Source organism: Meriones unguiculatus, chromosome 15, assembly GCF_030254825.1.
Source record: "Meriones unguiculatus strain TT.TT164.6M chromosome 15, Bangor_MerUng_6.1, whole genome shotgun sequence".
Classification (NCBI taxonomy): Eukaryota; Metazoa; Chordata; class Mammalia; order Rodentia; family Muridae; genus Meriones; species Meriones unguiculatus.
The window spans coordinates 55773604-55795665 of NC_083362.1; the positions used below are offsets into that span (position 1 = coordinate 55773604).

Here is a 22062-nt window from a genome sequence, read left to right on the forward strand (position 1 = left end):
AGTCCTAAATATTGACCAGAATTTTAACCTTGCTCCCTCCCTCCCTTTCCTCCTCCTTCTTTCACCCTCTCTGTATACACCTGTGTGTTATAAAGGAAGCAAAAGAGAGAAGGAAAATATAGTAAGTTAAAACAGCTGATTTCAGAAATATACCTAAATACAGGTCAGGCCCTGTAATGTAACTTATGACACAAGGACAATGAGGCTCATGAACAGAGTCCCTACTAGAGATGAACTGTGGAATTTATTTTTTATTTATGTATTTATTTATTTATTTATTTTTAACGAAGAGCTTTGTACTTAATCCAAAGAACAGTCTTAAGAAAGGAACCATGTAAGTGTTGTCTTCCGAAGTAGGTTTTTACCATTGATCTGTAGAGAGCAACTGATAGCCTTGGTGATAGGCTGCAATGTTTGGGGGATCCCACGTGCCCCTTTGCCAATAACAACACTAGATGTTGTTGTTCATTTGGTGGTGTTTATTGTCTAGTTGAGGCATTATTGCTCTCATTATTGGTAAGTCCTTTTATATTCCTTTCATTATGTATGCGTCTATCATAGGGGGCTTCTACAACAGCAAATTTCCAAATATTCCCTCAAATTGCCCTCCCTGTTAGTTGTCCCTCCCCATATTTCCACCCTTACCAGTCTCTTTCCTCCTCCTCTCCATTTAATCCTCCTACCCCAGTCTGCCCCTTTGTCTGTCCATAACAATATATTCTATTTCCCCTTCCTAGGAGATTCATCCCCTCCTCCTTTGTCCCTTAATAGGTGTCGAACCTCTGGTTATGTGTTTTGAAACCCATATTTGTTAGTGCATTCCATTACCACCTTTCCATTACCTCTTTCCAATGTCTTATTGAGGCATCATTGATTTTTACTTTTTATGAATGCTTCCGAGATCATTCCACAGAATGATCTATTTCGGGTTTTTTAATCAGCCCTCACACACAAGTTAGGGCATTTGCACATTTTTAGTAACTGACTAACTGTTTAAAAACCATAAACGAGGATGTGATATGTTTCACCTCTCTGAAATCACGGAAAACCCAAAAGCTGAAATTCAGAATTTTTTTTTTTTTTTTTTTTTTTTTTGGACAACTGTGTTGGTTGTCTTTTCCTCTGAGGTTACCACCGTAGCTGCTGGCATGTGCACCCTTGTGTGTGTGTGAGAGAGAGAGAGAGAGAGAGAGAGAGAGAGAGAGAGAGAGAGAGAGAAACAGAGAGAGAGAGAAAGAGAGACACAGAGAGGGGGGTGTAGATGATTTTTAATCTAGCAACATGACTGCTCTGGAGACATCGAAAGACCTTGTAGTTCTATCTGATCTGGCTGGCTGGAATGCAGACACACCACAAACCTGTAATCCTTCTGACTGGAAAACAGACACGCCTTGAGTACATACCTTTAATCCCAAACAACGAAGGCAAAGTTAGGTTGTAGAAGGAAGCACACATGTTTGAAAGTGTAGTCTAATTGAGAGGAGACAAAGCAATAAGTCAGGGAAAGACTTGGCAGAATGAGGCAGAGATAGGATATGCCCAGCTCTCATTAGAAGAAACAGGAAAGAGAGGGGGCATCAGAGCATAAAAGAGAGAGTAGACAATACAGTAGAGTACAGCAGAGTTCATTAAAGCATACAGTACAGTAGAGAAGGAGTAGACTTGAGTACAAGAGAGTTCAGTAGAGTACACCTTACAGTCCAGTCCAGTAGAGTTGAGTACAGGAAGTCCCATGCAGTTCAGTTTGTGAGGTTCAGAAGCAGAGCAATTCAGGAAAAGCTGAGAGAAGCCACTTTGAATCAGTTAGGTTGGATAAGAGTTTTGACACAGAAAAGCTTAGTTGAATCAGTCCACCAGAGTCCAGAAAGAACTAGAAAGGATGAGCTTATTCAGCAGTATGTCTCAGAGGCTGAAAGCATTCCTGGCCTGGATTAGATTGTAAGGAGAATAGAAGCTTCCAGGAATAGGCCTACATTAGCAGACAGAGGCAGTAAGCTTCCAAGATATCAGGTGTTTCAGGCAAATAAAAGATATTTTACAGAGAGAGGAGGGGATTCTCTACCTTCCTTCCTCTATCCCTAATTTCATTTTTTCTCCCTCACACCATCTATTTCTTTTAAACAAACATCAACCTGTTTTAAATTACTTCTGTCAACATTCAACAATGTATTTTGATTTTTAGGTAGAATTACATAAAATAGAAACCATTCGACAAGGCCCATATTTACCAAAACAAATACCTTAATTTTTACAGCTTTCATTATATACTTTAATAAACTATTTTATAGTGAATGAGTTCAAATTAGAGATCAAGAGAAATAATTACAGTGTTTCTAAATGCAAGAATTTTAACGTGTTATTTTTAAACTTCTGACCTTTAAATTATGCTTTATGTGACCAAAGAGAGACCTTTAAAATCACCTTTAGTTTCATGAAAAATTTCATTGAGTTTAATTCCGTCCATTTCTTTGAAAGGCAATGAGGTGTTACACTTTGAATTAAAACTAACAAATATACATAATTCTAAACTTTTTAGGAGTTTTATGTGATTATACTCTAATGTTTGTAATTCAGGATTCAAAGGGTAGCCCTTTTCAAGATCTTTGATTTACGTGAGATGTAACAAATTTAAAGAAAAAGAGGCCATGGATTAAGATTTGTAAAAGAAAAAAATGGAAGGGGGAAATGATGTAGTTATAATATTGAAAAATTAATAAAAATGCTTGCTGTATACAAGTAAGCAGTAAAGAAATATCCTACTTCCCACAGCAGAGGACCAAAGAAACTTGGGTCAACTGAGATTGCTACCTGAATTGTTCTTGTTTGAACATAAAAATAAGTGTAAATATTCACCACACTCAACTGAAAGACACAGTAAATGCTCTAATCTCCAAAGGTTTAAAAATGTTCTTTGCATATTCTCAGAATCCTAATACATCCATTCTTTTTTTTTCACAGTCAAATTGTCAAAATATAATTTTTATTTATTATTATTTATTCACTTTGTATCCAGGTATAGCCCTACGCTCATCCCCTCCTAATCCTATCTGCCCTCCCTCCCTCATCTCCTCCCATGCCCCTTCTCCTAACCACTGATAGGGAAGGTCCTCCTCTCCTTACATCTGACCCTAGCCTATCAGGTCTCATCAGGACTGTCTTTCACAGTCTTCCTCTGTGGCCTGGTAAAGCTGCTCCCCCCAACCCCCAGCAGGAGGTGATCAGTGAGCCAGCCACTGAGTTCCTGTCAGAGACAGCCCCTCTTCCCCTTACTAGGAAGCCCAATTGAGACTGATCTGCCACTAGCTACCTCTGTGCAGGAGGTCTAGGTTATCTTCATGAATGGTCCTTGGTTGGAGTAACAGTCTCAGAAAAGACCCCTAGGCCCAAATTTTTTGGTTCTGTTGTTCTCCTTGTAGATCTCCACACCCTTCCTGGTCTTTCTGTCTCTCCCTTCTTTTATAAGATAACTTGCACTCTGCCCAAAGTTTCATTCTTCATTTAAATATATTTCAATACAAGACATCTTTTTGGAGAGTCCATTATAATTTAAGGAACTAAAGGCATTTTAGATGAACTTCATTTTTACCTATTCTTATTGGTAATTTTGAGATTTTTAGTATCAGTATTAGTTTCATCTTTGATGTTATTTTCTTATAAAAAAATCAGTAGGACTTTGGGGATATCTCAGTGGGTAAAGAGCCCTAGCTTGGCAAGCATGGGAACCTGGGTTCAAATCCCCAGCACCAATGTAAAAAGTTCAACATGGAGTAAGTGCTTGTAACCCCCAGAGCCACATGGAGACAGAAAGCATAGTTTGTCAGGCAGCCTGAGCCAAAGAGCAAGGTTCCAGTTCAAGTTCCAGGGAAATGAGGCAGCGAATGATGGGCATCTCCCAGTACCCTGCTATGGCCTCTAAACACACATAATGGTGCACACATGTGTACCACCCATATACTCACACCTAGAAGCTGCATACACACAGACACAGAAAATAAGGTAATTAATTTTGTAGACCTACCTATAGAGTTAATAATTTACGTTAATCTAATCTTGATTATATAGAATGGTTGGTAATTTGCATTTACTTATACAAACAAATGCTCGCTTCTTCGCAGTTATATAGTTTTATATTAGTAAATATTAGAGTTTTAAATCTTCATCTATTTCTAATTTTTACTTTCTCTTCCAATAACATTTAAAATCCTTATTTCCTGTTAAATATGAATTCTAAACATGTGCTTTATTTTATCTATCGTTAGTTTCTGTGTGTATTGTTTATAAATATTTGCACATGTATGTCAGACTAGACATACATGCAGAGGCTAAAGGAAGCAATGAGGTGCCCTCATAAATAAATCTGTGTGTGTGTGTGTGCGCACACGTGCATGCACATGTGTGTCTTTGCTTATGTGTATATATTTTTTAAACTCCCACATTTAGAACTCTATATTTTCCTCCTGTTTCCACATACCCAATGAGGCCTAGGTGGTTTTTCCTTGTGTTCTGTGGATCTGAACTCTGGTCCTCATAGTCGTTAATAATTTTGAGACAGACAGGAAAGTCTCAAATATAGTTTATTAGATATTTAATTTAAACGAATTAAAACAGTTTAAGATATTAAGTAACAGCTCAATATAGTATGATTCTTTTATTGTAAAGTTTGTGAAGAATATAAAAATTTTGAGTCAATGTATACTTTCAGACTTCATGTTACTTAACCTCTGAGGGGTAGAAAAAAGGATAAGGTAAGTGTAAATTGCATAACCTTTTCAATATAAATAATATAAGCTCCATGATTTGATTTGGTACAAAATCAAGTTTCAACTCAAAAGACAGATTTTTAAATATATACATTCAAAATTGTATGCATTTTGAGCAGAACTGGAGATGAGGGCAGGAGGATGGGATTGGGAGAGGATGAGGGAGGGGGCTACAGCTGGGATATAAAGTGAATAAACTGTAATTAATATAAAAAATAAAAATTTAATTTAAAAAATTGTATGTGTTTTAAGCTCAATGATTTTAGAAAAAGCATGCAGAAACTCTCAAAGCTATGAAAATTCCTTTTAAACCAGAGTGTCTGCTTTGGCCCATCTGCCAAGTTATAATTTTCTTCTCTCTACTTGTTCAACATTCTCATCTCACACAGCTAAGAGATCACCACCAAAATACAGGAAGTGTGTTCCATTTCACCACAAAGACAGTTTGTCCACAGACTTCCAACAGAGTCAATTTAAAGAAAACAGAGAAGAGTATCTTATTCTAATTCTTGTTTGCATTCCTTGAATGCATAGCTGATTTGAACGCAATGATTGAAAGTTCTGAATATTTGTATGTTGATCTTTATGTCATTCTCTTGGAATCTGTCAGCATTAATGACATGGAAGAAACTGTAAACAACTGTTCTAAATGAAAAACAATTAAATATAAATATTAGATGTGATAATCTTATTTACTTACTTAACAGAGTTACATACATATCTTTTCTGTTAGATAACTTTTCAGGAAAAAAAATCCACGCTTTTCATATATCCTTTTATTTTATAATCCAAACAAAATTTATACTCAGCACACACACACCTACAAGAAAATGCTGTATAACCTTTTGGTAACTATAAGAACATAACACATGAGGGCCACTTTATGATTCTATCAACGCCCCATTTAAGGATATTTCCCATTCAATTCAGTGTTTTTTAGATAAGTCTACTTTTCTCATCCTATTTCAACCAGCTTCTCCCACACAAATCATTCTGTCTGATATATAAGGAGCAATAATACAGGTAAGCAGGTTTGGCCATTACAACCCATCACAAACTACTCCATGAGCCATTTTCTCACCCACAAGAATAGTTTATAAGGTATCTTTTATGCATAGAAATGAATTCTTAAATGTAAGATTTTACTAACTCCTACAATACAACATAGAACTTCACCCAGACATAGAGTTAGACCTGTGTGAAGGATACAAGAAACTCAGACAAATGTAAAAATCCACCCCCGTAACGGTGTATTTAATTCCAGTCTTCTGCTTTGAGCCACCAAAGGACAATAAAGAGCAGGCACTAAAACTTCACATAGGGTGCGATGTAAATAATTCAGGATTTCGTTTTCTTAAATTGCATTTGGATGGCTGCTTGTCCTTACTCAGGATTGCTAAGAGGCAGGTCATAGCGAATAATAGATGCAACTCAAAAAAATATTTCCAGACTTTATTCTAACAAAATAACAAAGTAAAGCCTTGGTTCAGCAAGCTGGTCAGCATGTTTTTCTGAGTTACATTGTCTCTGTCTTTCTCAATCATAAGTCATTAAGCATTAAAGGGATATGTGTAGGAATAGAAAGAAGAATTACGATGTGTGTGTGTGTGTGTGTGTGTGAGTCTGTGATCTGTACATGTCTGTGTGCGTGTACATACATATGTACATACATATATATATATACCCTAATAAAGAAGATAATGGAAGTTTGTGGATAGCTCAATGGGTAAGATCACTTGCTGTGAAAGCAAGAGGTCCTGAGTTCAAATCCCCAGAACCCATATAAAATGTAGGGATGTCTGTGTGTTCCTCCAACATCAATGTTGCAGAGCAGAGTCAGGCAGATCCTAGGATATCAGTGGCCAGCCAATGTAGGCTAATCTCTGCCTTAAATAATAAAGTAAAGTGCAAAGGAGGAAGACATCCAATGCCCTCTGCTGGCCTGTACCTATGGGTGAAGGAGCACACATATGTGCGACCTCACATCACAACCTTACACACATAACATACACGATACCTTAAAACAGCCAATGGTGGGCTCATATTACGATGTTGAATAAATTTCAAAGGCCGTATGCTTTCTTATAGCCACCATTGTCACCGTAGATTGACTCATCCTCATTGATCATTCATCAAGAAACTGCTCTAAGACATGTCAGCATCCAATCTGGTTGGAGGTATTTTACCAATTAAGATTTCTCTGCCAAATATATGTGTCAGTTTAACAAAATCAACCAGCACATCAGGGTTGTGTGTGTGTGTGTGTGTGTGTGTGTGTTCCATGACAAAGAATTAAAGCAGGCATCAATGATTATAAATAGTGGTAGGAACAATTTCTCAAGACAGGAAAAGCCTTTCCAAGAATGGTGTTGGGCTACCAAGCTGAAGTGAAAGCCCCCAAAGCTGTGTAGCACCTCTATAATCCATCACCAAGTTGTAATATGATATTCAGGACAACCTGAATGAAGCCCCTGATTACAGCAGAGGATGAAGTATATTAAAAGCTCAGCACACAACCCAATATTTTACATATAGCTCTGGCAATTAATAACTACGATGCCTATGTGGATATATGAAAAAAAAAATTTGAGATATGAAAGCTGGTAGGTCAGGCACCTTTTTAGTAGAGCTGAACTACCAAATGTCTACTGTAGACAGGAAAACCAATGAGATGACCAGCGGGGAGAGGCTGGCCAGAATTCTAATGAAGATAGAGGTCTAATGGTTCATTCCCATTACTCCCTTCAGTGTGGCTTGTTTTAGAGAGTTCACAAAGTGTAGGACAATAGCACAAAATCTGTGGTTTTTATGCCTTGCTGCTTTCTATTTTATGCCTTAACCTTGTAGTGGTGATAAAGTACAGAGTGAGTAAGTTTTAGAGCCTTTTATTCTAGCCAACTATATGCTTGCTTAGCAGTCAAAATTTAAAAACAGTCAACTAGATTATTTTTCCTTCCAAAGAAATGGGAAAAAAAGAAGGCTGCATGAATAGCTAAAGGAGTACCTTTTCTATAAAGAGTTTCTTAAAAACAATGCATTCAAGCATATTTCATCAAAATTGATTCTGCCTAACAGAGAAAAAGGAAAGTCTCTCCAAATCATCCCAGTGTTTCTTAAAAGACCAAAGCACAACTTCAATCCCTCTGCATCCTCCTCCTCCTTTTCCTCATCCTCTATATTTTTTGGTTTGTTTTAGGTTTTGTTTGTTTGTTTTTTTTTTTAAATAGACTCTCTTGAATCCCAGGATGACCTTGACTCTATGTACCCAAGAAAGACCCTGAACTCCTGCTCTTCTCCCCCTTTTTCCCACTTCTCATGTTCCCATACACCCAGGTTCACAATATTGTCGCTTCAGGGGATCAAACCCAGCACCTTGGGTGTGTCAGGCAAGCAGTCGACCAACTGAGTTGTACCCACAACCCATCACCAATCCAATTTCAAAGGTTGATATTTGTTTTTGTTCTGAGATCTCCAGAAGGGTACTGGAAAGTGCATTTCAGGTGTACTAAAAGAAATGTCTCTCATCTAGCTAAAAAGGAAAGGTAGAAATTATACCATTACCATCAAGTACCAGGCTATCTCATGGGCACAAATGAATGGAATGGCTCAGCCCAACCAGTCATCAGAAGCAACTAGAATGTTTCCCACATTAATAATTTAGGAAAATGCTTTCTTTCTCTTTTTCTCTATTCTTTCTGTCTGGTTCAGGGTGCTGGCTCAAATCTGCTGGTTATTCATCTCTCTCTGACATTCAAGGCACCAGACAAGGTGGAGGGGTATGATCTGTCAACTTTCTTGAGCTGATAGGGGCCCACAGAATTTCTAGTGCCAACCAGGGAGCCTGCCAGGAACTGACTTGGGCCCTCCACACATATGTTACAGCTGTGCAGCTTGGTCTTCTGGTGTGACTCCTAACAGTGGGAGCAGGAGCTTTCTCTGACTCTGTTGCCTACCCTTGAGACCTTTTTTTTCCTACTCATTTGTTTCCTTGTCTACCATTAAGAGAAGAAGAGGTGTCTAGTCTTGCCGCAACTTGATATGCCATAGCTGGTTGATATCCATCAAGGCCATCCATTTTCTGAGGAGAAACTGAGGAGTGAAGGTGGGGGTGGGGAAGAGAGTGGAGGTGGGAGGCGAGGAGAGGAGAGGTGGAAAGGAGAAAGGAGAAACTGTGGTTCAGATGTGAAAAAAAATATAGTTATGTTCTGGTTTCAAAGGGGAAAAAAAAAGCTAACTGATGCACAATCTGTATGCTCTCGTTTACAGTATCAAACGCTCCTCGGTGGGATTTCTAATCAACAAGCCCTTTGTTTTCCCCCACATAACTGGCATTGTGGGTATATTGGCAATGAAATAGGAGGGCTATGCAGAGAGATTTTCACGTTGTCTGGAGGACATGTTATTACAAAGGAAAGCTCTGAAAGGGATCAATAGCTCTAAAAGATTATGCACTGAGGAAGGGGGGAGGCTCAGTGAGGAAAGTGCGTGATGGGAAAGCAGGCGAACCCAGGTTTGAACCCACACAAGACGCCAAGAAGAGCGTCACATAACTGTGTTCCTAGCACCAGGAAAGCTGGGAAGTGAGGATTTCTGGGGCCTAGTGTGGCCAAATTAGTCAGTCCCACACTCCGTGAGAGAAAACATTGTGTGTGTCAAGAAACCATTACAGAGAGGCAATTAAGGAAGGCATATAAGGCCTCTGGCCTCTGCACATGCTTGTACATATTTGCTTATATTCCCCTGCAGCCACATGTACACATGCTTTCACATATACCACACAGAAGCACAGCCTCTGATTTTTGTAGTGAATAGGCAATCTAGCACATTTTAGGTCCTTCCCTGAACTCTGGTTGGTCAGTTATAAAATAAGTTGGGCACGACATGAGGCTAAACCTGCTCTTAGAAATCACAGAAAGGAGAGTGTTTTCATAAAAAAAAAAAATTAAACAAATGTCAGAACACGGCCACCATGCTGCTTGGACATGAAAATAAGGGAACGTTTCCTTAGCATAAGTAATGTTTGTAACTCATAAAGACAGGAATAAATACATAATGAAATTGCTGCCTATTCTGCCTTTCCACCAACCTGATAGACTATAGTATTCTTCCGGAAGTGAAAATCTGAAGCACCTGCAAATGCTGTTCTGCAAATCCTGATCACGTGATAACATCTAGACGCTATGGGAACCAGAACGATGGCTGACGGGAATGTACTGCCTGCCTCCACAATTCAAAACTAATGTGGAATGGGTCATAGGCTGTAAAGCAACCAGAACTTCATAATACCCATCAATTATGTATTTGGAAAGAAAGCTATCACAAGGACAGACCAGCCAGAATGGGAATTTTAGGATAAATAAAATTACAAATTACAGATTTTTAGAAAATTCTAGAGTACAGTATGAAACTACAGATCACACAGTAATAGGAAACAGGGCTTTCATAATCAGAACCAAGGTGTTCTTTCTTTTCTATCACTTTTGTTTCTTTTTTAAAATTTATTTTTATATTAATTACAGTTTACTCACCTTGTATCCAAGCTGTAGCCCTCCTCCTTCATTCCCTTGCAATCTCACCTTCCCTCCCTCATCTCCTCCCAAGCCCCTCTCCAAGTCTGCTGGTAGAGGAGGTCTTTCTCGCCTTCCATCTGACCGTAAGAGTACTCACTACTCTTAGCTCACAAAGGAACACAGAATGAGACTCTGAAATGCTCTGCCCTTGGCCTCCTTTCAATGTACCTAGACAATTTTATCTAATCTATGTCACTTGGATATATTTTTTGCATTAGACTCAATACTATTCCAGTGCAATATTTTATTTTTCTTCATCTCCACTACTCTGTTTCTAGTAAGAAGGAGTCATATGTAATTTGTTTAGATACGTGTGCTCAGTATCTACAATGTTTGAAATCAAGGAGAAGAAATTATTTGTTATTGTAGACTTAAAATAAAATTATTTTTTTAAAACTAAAGGACAAAAGATAGGTGAACAAAATATGTAAATAAATAAGTAGAAAATGATTAGAGTTACTTTTAATAAAACATGAAATTACAGATGTATGTGGGTTAGCACAAAATTTATATAACTTACATAGAGCCTACTTAGGATCCAACAATCACTTATCTAAAAGGAACTATGTATAGTTTCACATAGAAATCTTGGCTTTGTTCACCTTATTTTATTTTAAATATACTCACTATACTCGGTTCCATATGCTTCATGAGCATTTTAGACACACTGTATAGAGCAAGTTGCTCAAACATTTATCTGTAACTTTCATAGTCGAAAGGTTAAAGTTGAAATAAACCCTATCCCCGGTCAATCACTATAATATGAGATCACGAGGTTTACACAGCTGTAAATATTTCATATTGTATCATTTAAGAACATATGATATAGGCATGCATAGCTCTGTCTGTACACAAACACACACTTCTGGTTTTCAGTGAAATCCAGTGATGTGGTGTATCATAAACTGGAAAGCACAGCCCTCATTAAAGGGCACTCCTTACCTCTGTTACACTGCTGGAATCTAAGGTACTGTTTATGCATGCTCCCTCAGTATTCCGCTTTCAACTTTAGTTTCCCTATGCTGCAACCTCATTTACTTGCTCATGTGATGAACCTAGGATGGGTCCTGTGCGTTGCACTTTAGAAGAAGGAGCTAAGAATGCAAATGCTGAGGGCTACTACTAGGGTCATCTCTTTCTAGGATTCAAGTAACGTTTGCTATGTGATTTTAATAAATAATACATGGATGTACGTGTCTCTTTGTGAGTTCCTCTAAGTCCACTGTGAATTGTGTGCGGCTTCAATTTTATTATTATTATTATTATTATTCATTAACCTGAATTAGGAGGTGAGGCATTATTCCTCTCCTCATAGCCCTTTCTTCCAAGTGACAGGAATAAGGCTGATAATAGATGAATGACTAAAGCCACCCAGTCTTATCTGTTTGGTCCTCTGACTCCTCGAACTCATCCTGTCAGAGAAAGACCGACTTGCAGAACGTCCTGTGCTAAACCCCAACAGAACCTTTTTATCAATCTACTGGCGAAAACGGCTCCTCCAAGCTGGGACGTCAGTCACTTCAGCATTGCTATTCCTTTTATTTCCCCATGGGAGCCTCCCGTTGCTCATCTCCTGCCTCCAGTCAGACTGGAGGAAGGGTAGCACTGCCAGGTCTGATCCAGCAGGTTTCCCTGTGCATACCATGACCACTCACACAGAAAAGCAGAGAAAAGAAAGAGATGTACCCGCAGGAAGGAGAGGTCCCGCGTGTGCTCGATGCTGGTGATCTCCAGGTTCCCCATTACTACCTCACAGTTTTCATAGTATTTGCGCAGGGCTCGGTACTGCTGCTCCAGGTCCGAGAGGGAGCTCAGTTTGTTCTCGGTTCCCGCGCACACTGGAAAGACAAAGACATACCTTAAATTACATAACCCATAGAGGACACGAACAAAGACGCCATCTCATGCAAAACGCATTGCTACGTAGTTTACCCCAATTCATCAAGTTCTTTTAAAAACGTGATCAGGGCTCATAAAGTACTATCACTTAGGAGATAAATTATCTTAATTTCTTTTATTGTTTAATCATACATATCAAGCAAAGAGAACAAAGAATAGGTCCCATGGAATCCCTTAAATTATCTTTTAAGGAGATAAACTTGAAATAATCACAGTTGCTGAGCTTGTACAAAAGCATGCAAGCAGATTTCATTTCATATAAATATGCTTTTCTTTGGGTTTTTAGTTGACTCAATTTTCGGATAAAGTATTTTCATATAATAAAACTGAAAAATTAGGGCAACAACATTAAAAATTATTTATTATCTACCATACAATAGGCTGTTCCAATATGTTATATATGTAATAAAATATGGACATTCAGGCCAACTTCAATAATACCATCTTTAAAATGTGTTAAACAACTTGATTTGAAATATTTAAAAAATATACAACACATAATATATGTAACAAAATGTTGACATGAACTGAGTCATCCAAAGGCACATTCATGAGTGTTCCAAAGAATAATGGTCTGCGGGCGCATATATTCGTCTTCCACATTTGATTGGTGAGTCCCTCTTCTTGTTATATGTAAGCCGATAAATGCACACATAATCACATCTGTGTTCTGTGTGTGCTGGTATCTATTTTGTCTTCCACTGTAATTACAATATCTAAATATCGTGGCATACCCTGTTTATTTTCCCATTATGGAAACAAGAAATACAAAACATGAAAAAGTCATTTAACTTAGATGGTTTTAAGTTCATGTCTTAGAGTTCCTATTGGTATGATGAAACACCATGACCCAAAGAAAGTTAGAGGAAAGGGTCTATTTGGTGTATGTTTCTCCATCGCAGTTCAACATTGACAGGGCAGTTCATCCGGACAGGAACTCAAGCAGGGCAGGAACCTGGAGTCAAGAGCTGATGCAGAGGCCTTGGGGGAGTGCTGTTTATGGGCTGGCTCATCATTGCTTGCTAAGCTGCCTTTCTGACAGAACTCAGGACCATCGCCCAAAGTGGCAGCACCAACAAGGACTAATTAACAAAACGTCCTACAGGCCTCTGCTTAAAGACAGATGTTACTGAGGCATTTTCTTAACTGAAGTTCTCCCCTCTCAGATGACTATAGCTTGTGTCAAGTTGACAAAAAACTAGCTGGAGCAATTCACGTTAAACTCATTGTAGATTATCATTAAAATATTCTGAAGAGTTAAAAATATTTCAAATTTTATTAAATCATCTCCTAATGGCCATACACTACTCCATGTAATAGTATAATCTTTCTAAGTTATGGAAAACATGGTATCAATTCATTAGAATAAGGCATGTGTCATAGTTTTATATCTGTTAAATATATGAAAGTGAATTCCAATAAATTATCTTTAAGGCCGTAGAGATGGCCAGTAATTATGAACATTCACTGCTCTTGTAGAGGATCATGTTCAATTCCCAGAACTAACATATTGATTCATAATCTGCTGTAACTCCAGTTTTAGGGGGATCCTACGTCCTCTTCTGGCATCTATGGACACCTACACAATACACTTACATAAATTCAGGCAAAACACTCACACATATAAAATAAAAATAATAAAACTTAAAAAATTATTTTCAAATAACATTTATCTAACTTATCTTAAATCAACCACAAAATAGCTTAAAACCCCTCCCACTTTAGATAAAGCTTCAACTACTTCATAAAGAACACTTGAGTTGTGTACATACTTTATTCAAACACACAATTATTAAAGATATGTTTAGAAATAAATCTCAAAGAAATGATTATACTCCAATAAGCAGAAAGTCACTTCTATCACTACTTTATTCAGAACACTCATATTTGAAACGTTTTACTATACACTGTTCAATTAAGGAAATATGCTTATCACAGTGAAACTTTATATTTTATATTTAGCTTTGATCTGAATTGAGTAGGATCGATAGTATATCAAGCACAGTTTTTATCTTGAAAGGCAGGCTTGGTTTTTAAGGAATTAGTTTGGATGGAAGCATAAAAATTATTTGTAGTTCTCTTCATGAGGCTCTCATTGAAGGCCTCACAACTTTCATTTGTCAATCGATTTTACAATCAGGCAATGTATACAAGACAATGCTTAAGCCATCAAGTCTCATTGATTTCACAAAGCTGTTTATCAAAGCAGAATTGAAAAATCTTCTTCAGCAGCTCAAACAAGTTTAGTAACATGCAACCCCCTTTGCCAGCACCATTATAAAGTCTTTGAATGATAAACTCACAACAGCTTAAGCTTAGAAATCCTAAATTTACTGAAACTCCCCAGAGTATTACTCCAAATGCAACTGCAGGTGTCAAAATCTATGCAAGGCCCTAATAAAATTGTCAGTTATTCTGTTTAGTATTGATTCAATTACAAATGTGGCTATAGCGTCAGACACAGTTCTCTCTAGAATCAAAACTGGCATCCAATATAATTCCCATTCAGTGAAAAGATCAGACACTAAAACTTTGTAGTAATTTAAAAATTTAGCTAACAAAATCATTCATATGATTCCGGGAAGGTGGTGCAAAATAATGAAATAAAAGACTGTCCAAATATCCAAATAAAATATGGATATTTTAATATGGATTAAAATAGTATAATTTGTAACTTTATGTCTGTGATGGCAAGATCTCATAACTATATCGGTTTACAAAGGAAGGAAAAAGAAAAAACAAAAGAACTTATATAAAAAAATTAATGTCACATCAAAATGCCTATGATGATAAAGCAATTAGATGTAAACTATTTAACACTGTTTGCCTGGAAACAGAAACCAAATGATAAAAATGTCTGAGGTCTTCTGTAAGCACTCATAACAAAGAGCACACACACACACACACACACACACACACACACACACACATCCCAAAAGCTGGAGTTATAGGCTGAGCCAGATGTGGGTGCTGGAATCCTAACTTTGGTCTTCATCATCAGGCATTCTTAATCACTGGGCTATTGTTCACAACTCTATATGATGCTTCTTTAATATTCTACCTTAACCTAGTTTTTTCAACACAAATATTGATCTTTCTACCGTGTCTGTTTGCTGTTTTATGGTTCAAAGACTAGCTTTGTAATGATTAATGAATTAGAAATGAGTTTAAATGAACAATATCAAACATCAACTACGAAAAGAATGACTACATACTTTAATGCTCTTTAACTGTCTTCCTGTCTTCGAATATATTTCACTAATTTATATTTTACAAAATTTCTGTTTCGAAAATAGAAAATAATAGTAATAATTCAATTGTTATAAATCAACTTTGTCACCTATATTTGGTTTAAATAATATTAACTTCTCATCATCTCTTCAGAATTCACTCATGGTCTTTTTCTTACACCCTCTCTCCCTTAAAAATGGTCTTAATTTACATTGTAGTGTTTTGTTTTCCGTGAATGTGCTGGGCCCTTAACTTTAATGTAGGTACTGGACTTGACAAGCAATTAAAGCAAACAATTTCCACTCATCAAGGCTTGCCAAATTAGTCATCTGCCATCTGCCCCATCATCTGGTGCTCCTTGAAGTCTTGCTGTGAAGCTGGATGTACTTTCTCAGAATCGGAGGGACAATGCAAGCCTCCAAGCTGGTGCAGTGCCAGTGGGAGCTAAGTGTGTAAACATTAGCAAACATCTTTCTTCCCTAGATCGTCATGCCTTCAACCATCCCCCTGTGTGTAATAAAAACTAGCCTGATCGTGCTGCCTTTTCACTGAGAGACCTTTGCCATCCACTGTAATTAAAGCGGGAGCCTGAGAGACCATTTTCTGTTATAAATAAATGAAAGAACTATAGATTTAGTGTTTCTAATATGTTGCTATGCTCATGTACCAAGGCTGCTTTCTTAAGTATCAATATTGATATACTTTGAGGATAGACTGTACCATGCTGCTTGCACTAGTCTCAGGAAATATTTCATTTTCATTCCTTGCACTTGACAAATGTTTACTTCAGTGGCAACTTGTAGGCAGGTTCTAAAGATGTTCAGACTCAACAGTGATGGGAAATATGAAAAACAGCAAGAGGGAAACATGCTACTTAAAAATATTTCTTTTATTTTTTGATATCATAGTATACTTACAACATTTCTCCTTTTCCCTTTCTCCCTCAAAGGCACCCATATGCCACGTCTTGCTATTTTTTTCAAATTTGTGCCTTTTTGCATTTTTGTTTATATATGTATATATACATATACAGTAAACACATATGCGTGTATGCAATAAGTATTACATGCACACACAACCTGTTCAGTTTATGTAATGTTACTTTTGTGCATGTTTTCAGGACTGACAATTTGGTATTGAATAGATTGTGTGCGCTTAACCCAAGGTACATGTTCTACCCTTTACACTACAGCTGTATTTGTGCCCCTTCTGTGTGTGGATCCATTATTTGCAGAGGATGAACTTGCAAAATTCTAGGTAGAGATTTTAGCAAACCCAAAGACCAGGCCATCCAAGCTTGATTATTGGTGGTGACATGGTAGTTGGTAAGTAATACCTCTTCAAATCAATAGAAAAGCCTGATAACTGTGGAGAGGAGAGATGAACTAGATGGCACTGTTCCTTCTGAACAGCTACATGACAAAGTGAATCTGAAACAGCTTTCTAATAAAATATTTTAGACTGCTTTCAAGCAGAATTCTTAATCTCATTTCTTAAATGACAAGCACACAATACTTGATAATAATATATACTAATCATAAAATTATACTACATGGTTAGTTTTAAGTTGTTTTCTGATAAGCTAAAGTCTGCTAGTCAAGATAAGAGTGTAAAATCTCCAAAAGTCTTATTGCTTTCAATAATGATGTAGGTGACTAGTGATTGAGAAGTTGCATTTACAAAAATAACAATGCTTCTGAGTGCAATCACAAGAAGTTTTTAAGCACTAGTTGCAGCTAGTTATTTGATAAGAATGTATCCACCAATGGCGCTCTGAGCCATTCATTTGTTTTGTCATGCATCTGATAACTGTTAACTAGGCAAACTCCTATATGAAGCTTTAGATTAAGTATAAAAGAATAGAAAATACATAACATGTTAGTATACTACTTTGTATTAGATTACAAAATCCATATAACATTTTGGTATAATAATTATGTTCAATTTTTTAAAATTTTATTTATTTTTTATTATTTTTTTATTAGTTTATTCACTTTGTATGGTAGTTCCCTCCATTATCCACTCCCAATCCCACATTCCCCCCCATCTCCTCCCCTGCCCCTCTCCAAGTCCACTGATAGGGGAGGACCTCCTCCACTTCCATCTGACCCTAGCTTATCAGGTCTCCACAGGATTAGATGCATTGTCTTCCTCTGTGGCCTGGTAAGGCTGCTCCCCCATCAAGGGAGGTGATCAAAGAGCCACTCACTGAGTTCATGTCAGAGACAGCCCCTGCTCCCCTTACTAGGGTACCTACTTGGATAGTGAGCTGCTAAGGGCTACATCTGTGCAGGGGTTCTAGGTTATCAACCTGCATGGTCCTTGGCTGTATTATCAGTCCCAAAAAAGACCCCTGTGCCCAAATTTTTTTGGTTCTGTTCCTCTCCTTGTGGAGCTCCTGTCCCCTACATTCAGATCTTTCTTTAAGCTTTATAAAAAATAAAATCCTGGCTTTGATTTACTACAATTGGACAATATACAAACTAAATGCAAAAATTCACCCTATCTATTCATAAAAAAAACCCACAGAGAGTACCTTCCTGATCTATATACAACATATTATTTAATATTACAAAATAGTTATTTTTAATATGAGGCAAAGATCTAGGAAATTTTGCTGTGTAATTGTGGTAAGTTGTATTACCCATCTCTTCTGGATGGGACAATCTCACAAGGCCCCACCCTTAGATGAAGAGTTATAGGCAAATGACTTCTTCTGAGAAAGGAAGAAGCAGTCTTCCTCATGCACAGCCTCTCAAGGGCTACTACAATCCCAATTAGTCATTCCTAAACACACATCTGTATGTATCAATAATAAGAAAAAGACCATGAACTTGAGAGGGAATATGAAGGCATGAGAGAAGTTTTGGTGGGGATATAGGGGTAGAAATGAGGTAATATATTAGTCAGGTATGAAATTCTGAAAAATAACAAAAAATGTGTACATCAATATAATTATGTGCACTTAGCCAGGTCCTACTATCTCTGCTTACTTCTCTTAACTAAGTCAATGTTGTTTCAGGGTGTATGACACTCACTTATCATGTCTGAGACCCTGAGTTCAATCCCCATCTACAAAAGAAGGAATCAATTCTGTGTAGATGAAAACACAATGTGTTCGAAGTACTCCTCTAAGGGATTACCTTTAAGACCAGCTGTGAGTTGGGGGAAGGGCTCTCATTTCCTGTTCTCAGGTGGTTGCAGGTCTCTGAGAATGGAGTGGGAGATCTGTGACCCAGGAGATGAAGTGGCCAGGGGACTGGTCATACAGCACCTCTGTGGCTGAGAACTAGCAGACTAGGAGTTGGGGGAAGGGTTCTCACCTGCTGACCCAGAAAGACACACAGGATATGTCCTCACTTATAACCAGATATTAGCCACAGAGTATAAGATATCCATACTATAATTCACAGACCCCACGAAATAACAAAGATGTCCCAAGGGACGATGCTCAAATCTCACTGAGAAAGAGAAACAGAATATTCAGCTGAAGTGGTTGAAGAGAGGGATCAGGATAGGAGAGGGAACGCTGAGATAAATGAGTGTAAGAACCAGCTTTAGGGTGAGGTCGGGGAAGGGGGGATTGAGAAAAAAGGGGCAAGAGGACAGAGGACTTGCAGAAAGAGGAGCAGCCATGGGTGGGGGCATCTCTCAGACAAGTTGGAGACCTGCAACAGGGTGGACTTCTGGGAGGTCATGGAGGTGCCCCAATGGCTTGGGCCATGGAGACTGGAGATGCCACCATCTAACCAGACAGGACTCCTAGTGGAGAGAGGGGAAAACCAACCCAACTACAAAAACCTCCACCTCAGAACACATTCAGGATAGGTAGGGATTAAGGTAGAACAGAGATCTGCGGAAATTGCAAACAATGTCTGGCCCAACCTGAGACCCACTTCATGGCAGAGAGCCAACCCCTAACAATATTAATGATGCTCTACTGAGTTTTCAGACAGGAGCCTAGCATAGCTGTCCTCTGAGTGGCTCTGCCCAGCAATGGAGCTAAACAGAAACTGGCACTCACAGCCAAACATTGGGCAGAGCTTAGACTCTTCTTGTTGAAGAGTCATAGTAAGGCAGAACAACCCACAGGGGACAGGAGCTCCACAAGAACACCAATAGTCCCAACTTAACTTGTGCCCAGAGTGTCTGAAGCCACAACCAATGACCATGCATGGACTAGACCTAGACCCTCGACACATATATCCCCAATGGGTAGCTTAGCCCACTAGAAAGGGTATGGCGGACTGTCTCTGACATTCTGGCATGGTTTCTGATGCATCCTTTTCAGTCCCTTCACCCTGGCATGGCTGCCTTGCCAGGACACTGGGAAAGAGGAACTACACAGTCCTGATGGAACTGGATGATCTGGGGTGGCTTTGCAGGGTTGGGGGTGGGTGTCTCCTCTTTTCTGAGGGGCAGGGGAGGGGGAACAGGGAGATCAGTGAGAGATGGAGGGGAGGGACCTGTAGGAGAGGAGGGAAGGGGGCTATCATTGAAATGTAAAGTTAATAATTAAAGAAAAAAAAAGACTGGCTGCTAGCAAAGCTCCTATTTAAGTAATTTGGTATGTAATTGTACCACACATTTTAATTTATTTTACTTAAACTTTTTAATTTCCTTTTCCTTGATTTTCATATCTAATTATATATATTTATAATATCATAAAAACTATATTTTTATTACAAGTAAATTCTATACTTGCTCTATGGCATTAAGGGTTCGTTAATGGACAATCACATACTATGTGGACATTGGCTTGAAATCTATGTTCCCAAGAGAATTTTAACTGAATTCTGATGTTAACAATCTGATGTCCTTATATGGTTTATTTTTTTTATAATGTAGCATAAATTTCAAAGACTGTAAAAGACAGAAAAATAGAAGTCCAACTTTTAATGAAATTAAACTATTCAGTATGACACTTGCAAGAAAACAGATGTGACACAATTTATATTATTAGACTTGTTTGAATTTAGAAATGTTTTCTAAATTTAAAAGTAAACTATCTATGTCATAGGCTGGGGAGAGGATCATCCTGCTCTGCAAAGTTGACATCATATGTTGGGATGCCTAGCATCGTCATGAAAAGCAGACACACAGGAACACATGCATATGACAAATCAGAGGCCATGGATCCATAGAGGGTACTGATTAGCCAGCCTAGGTGAACCAATGGCTTTTCGGGTTCTGTAAAGATCTTGTCTCCAAGCAAAAGTGGAGAAGGTATGAGAAAGACAACCAATATAAAACTCTGGCCTTCATGTGCACCAGACACACACACACACACACACACACACACAAATACACAGAGACAGAGAGAGAAAAGTTCTGAAAAATAGTCCACAGAACAGTGAAAATATCCCATACCCACTGACCTTACGAGGGTGCTGCAGAAACAGGTTCAATTTAAAATTAGACTTATAATTTATATCCTTTATGTATCATATAAAAAGTAACAATAAATTGTTAAGTTTAAAATCAGTCAGTACTTGTGTTATTTTTGTATTTATGTAAATCTTTGAAAAAGTCTACAAAATGCAAATATTTTTCTGTGTAACTGCAATTATGCACATGTTTAATATTTGAAATATTTCATATGTACAAAATATACTTTCCTGAAGGAAAATAAAAATTTAAAAGTAACTCACTTTCTGCACACCTACACTGCAAGTGGGAATGGAAATCACATGCAACTATTTTTAATACTGTCAAAGCATAAACATGATCAATATTTAAAACTAGACAAACCTTGCCTGAACATGATCCTCTTCTTTTCTCAGAAATACATTTTATAATACAAAAATAATACACACTTTCTTGATAAATTATACAAATGTGCACCTTTTTCTTATGGAACTCAGGTTACTGCTGACAATTTCAACACAGGTTGTATAGAATCAACTTTCTGTTGCAGTCTTTAAATATTCATTGCCACAGGTGTGTCTGCCATTTGAATAGAACTTGCATAAAGAAAATACAAATTACATGAACTCTACAGGGTCCATTTTTAAGGGGTGTTTATTTTTAAGGTACAAGTTTTGAATGGTTGTAACACTTTTACTGTTACCTCAACAGTAATAAACCAACCTTTAATGCAATCAATTATTTTTTTAAGGATGTCTGGGCATGAAGGTGACTGTAGTACCTGGTATGTCCTGAGGTTGAGAAGAGAGATACCAGATAGCATCTCAAATAACAGGAACAGGGGTGCATATATATGTATGAATTCCTATAAATACTTGTTGTCAAAGAAATATGTGCTGTACTGAAGGTATTTTCCTTTATTCCAAATACTGCTGGATGATACTTTTGAGGCTTGATCAAGTTACCCTTCAACATCAAATATCATTTTATTAAGTGACATGTCTTCCGCCACGTGATTAGGTAAAACACTGCTTAGCAAATTTCTCACTGTTTTTCTCTTTTCCTTCCTTCCTTCCTTTCTTCCTTCCTTCATTTAAATAACATAAACCAAATATAAACACACCAGTGCGCCTGACATTTTGTCAGCTCCATCTGACTCACACAAACACACACACATGCACACACACACACATACACATGCAAGCACACGCACCACCACCACCATACAGAGACAG

General features: G+C 37.8%; 1 protein-coding gene across 5 annotated transcripts in view; it reads right to left on the reverse strand.

The window, feature by feature from the left end:
* Erbb4 (erb-b2 receptor tyrosine kinase 4) overlaps nucleotides 1-22062 on the reverse strand; it is a 1096075-nt gene that overhangs the window by 695418 nt on the left and 378595 nt on the right. For all 5 annotated transcript variants that reach the window (XM_060368567.1, XM_060368566.1, XM_060368564.1 and 2 more), the window contains exon 2: nucleotides 12017-12168. In XM_060368567.1, coding sequence (XP_060224550.1) covers nucleotides 12017-12168 — 152 coding nt within the window. The remainder of the gene's footprint in view (nucleotides 1-12016; nucleotides 12169-22062) is intronic.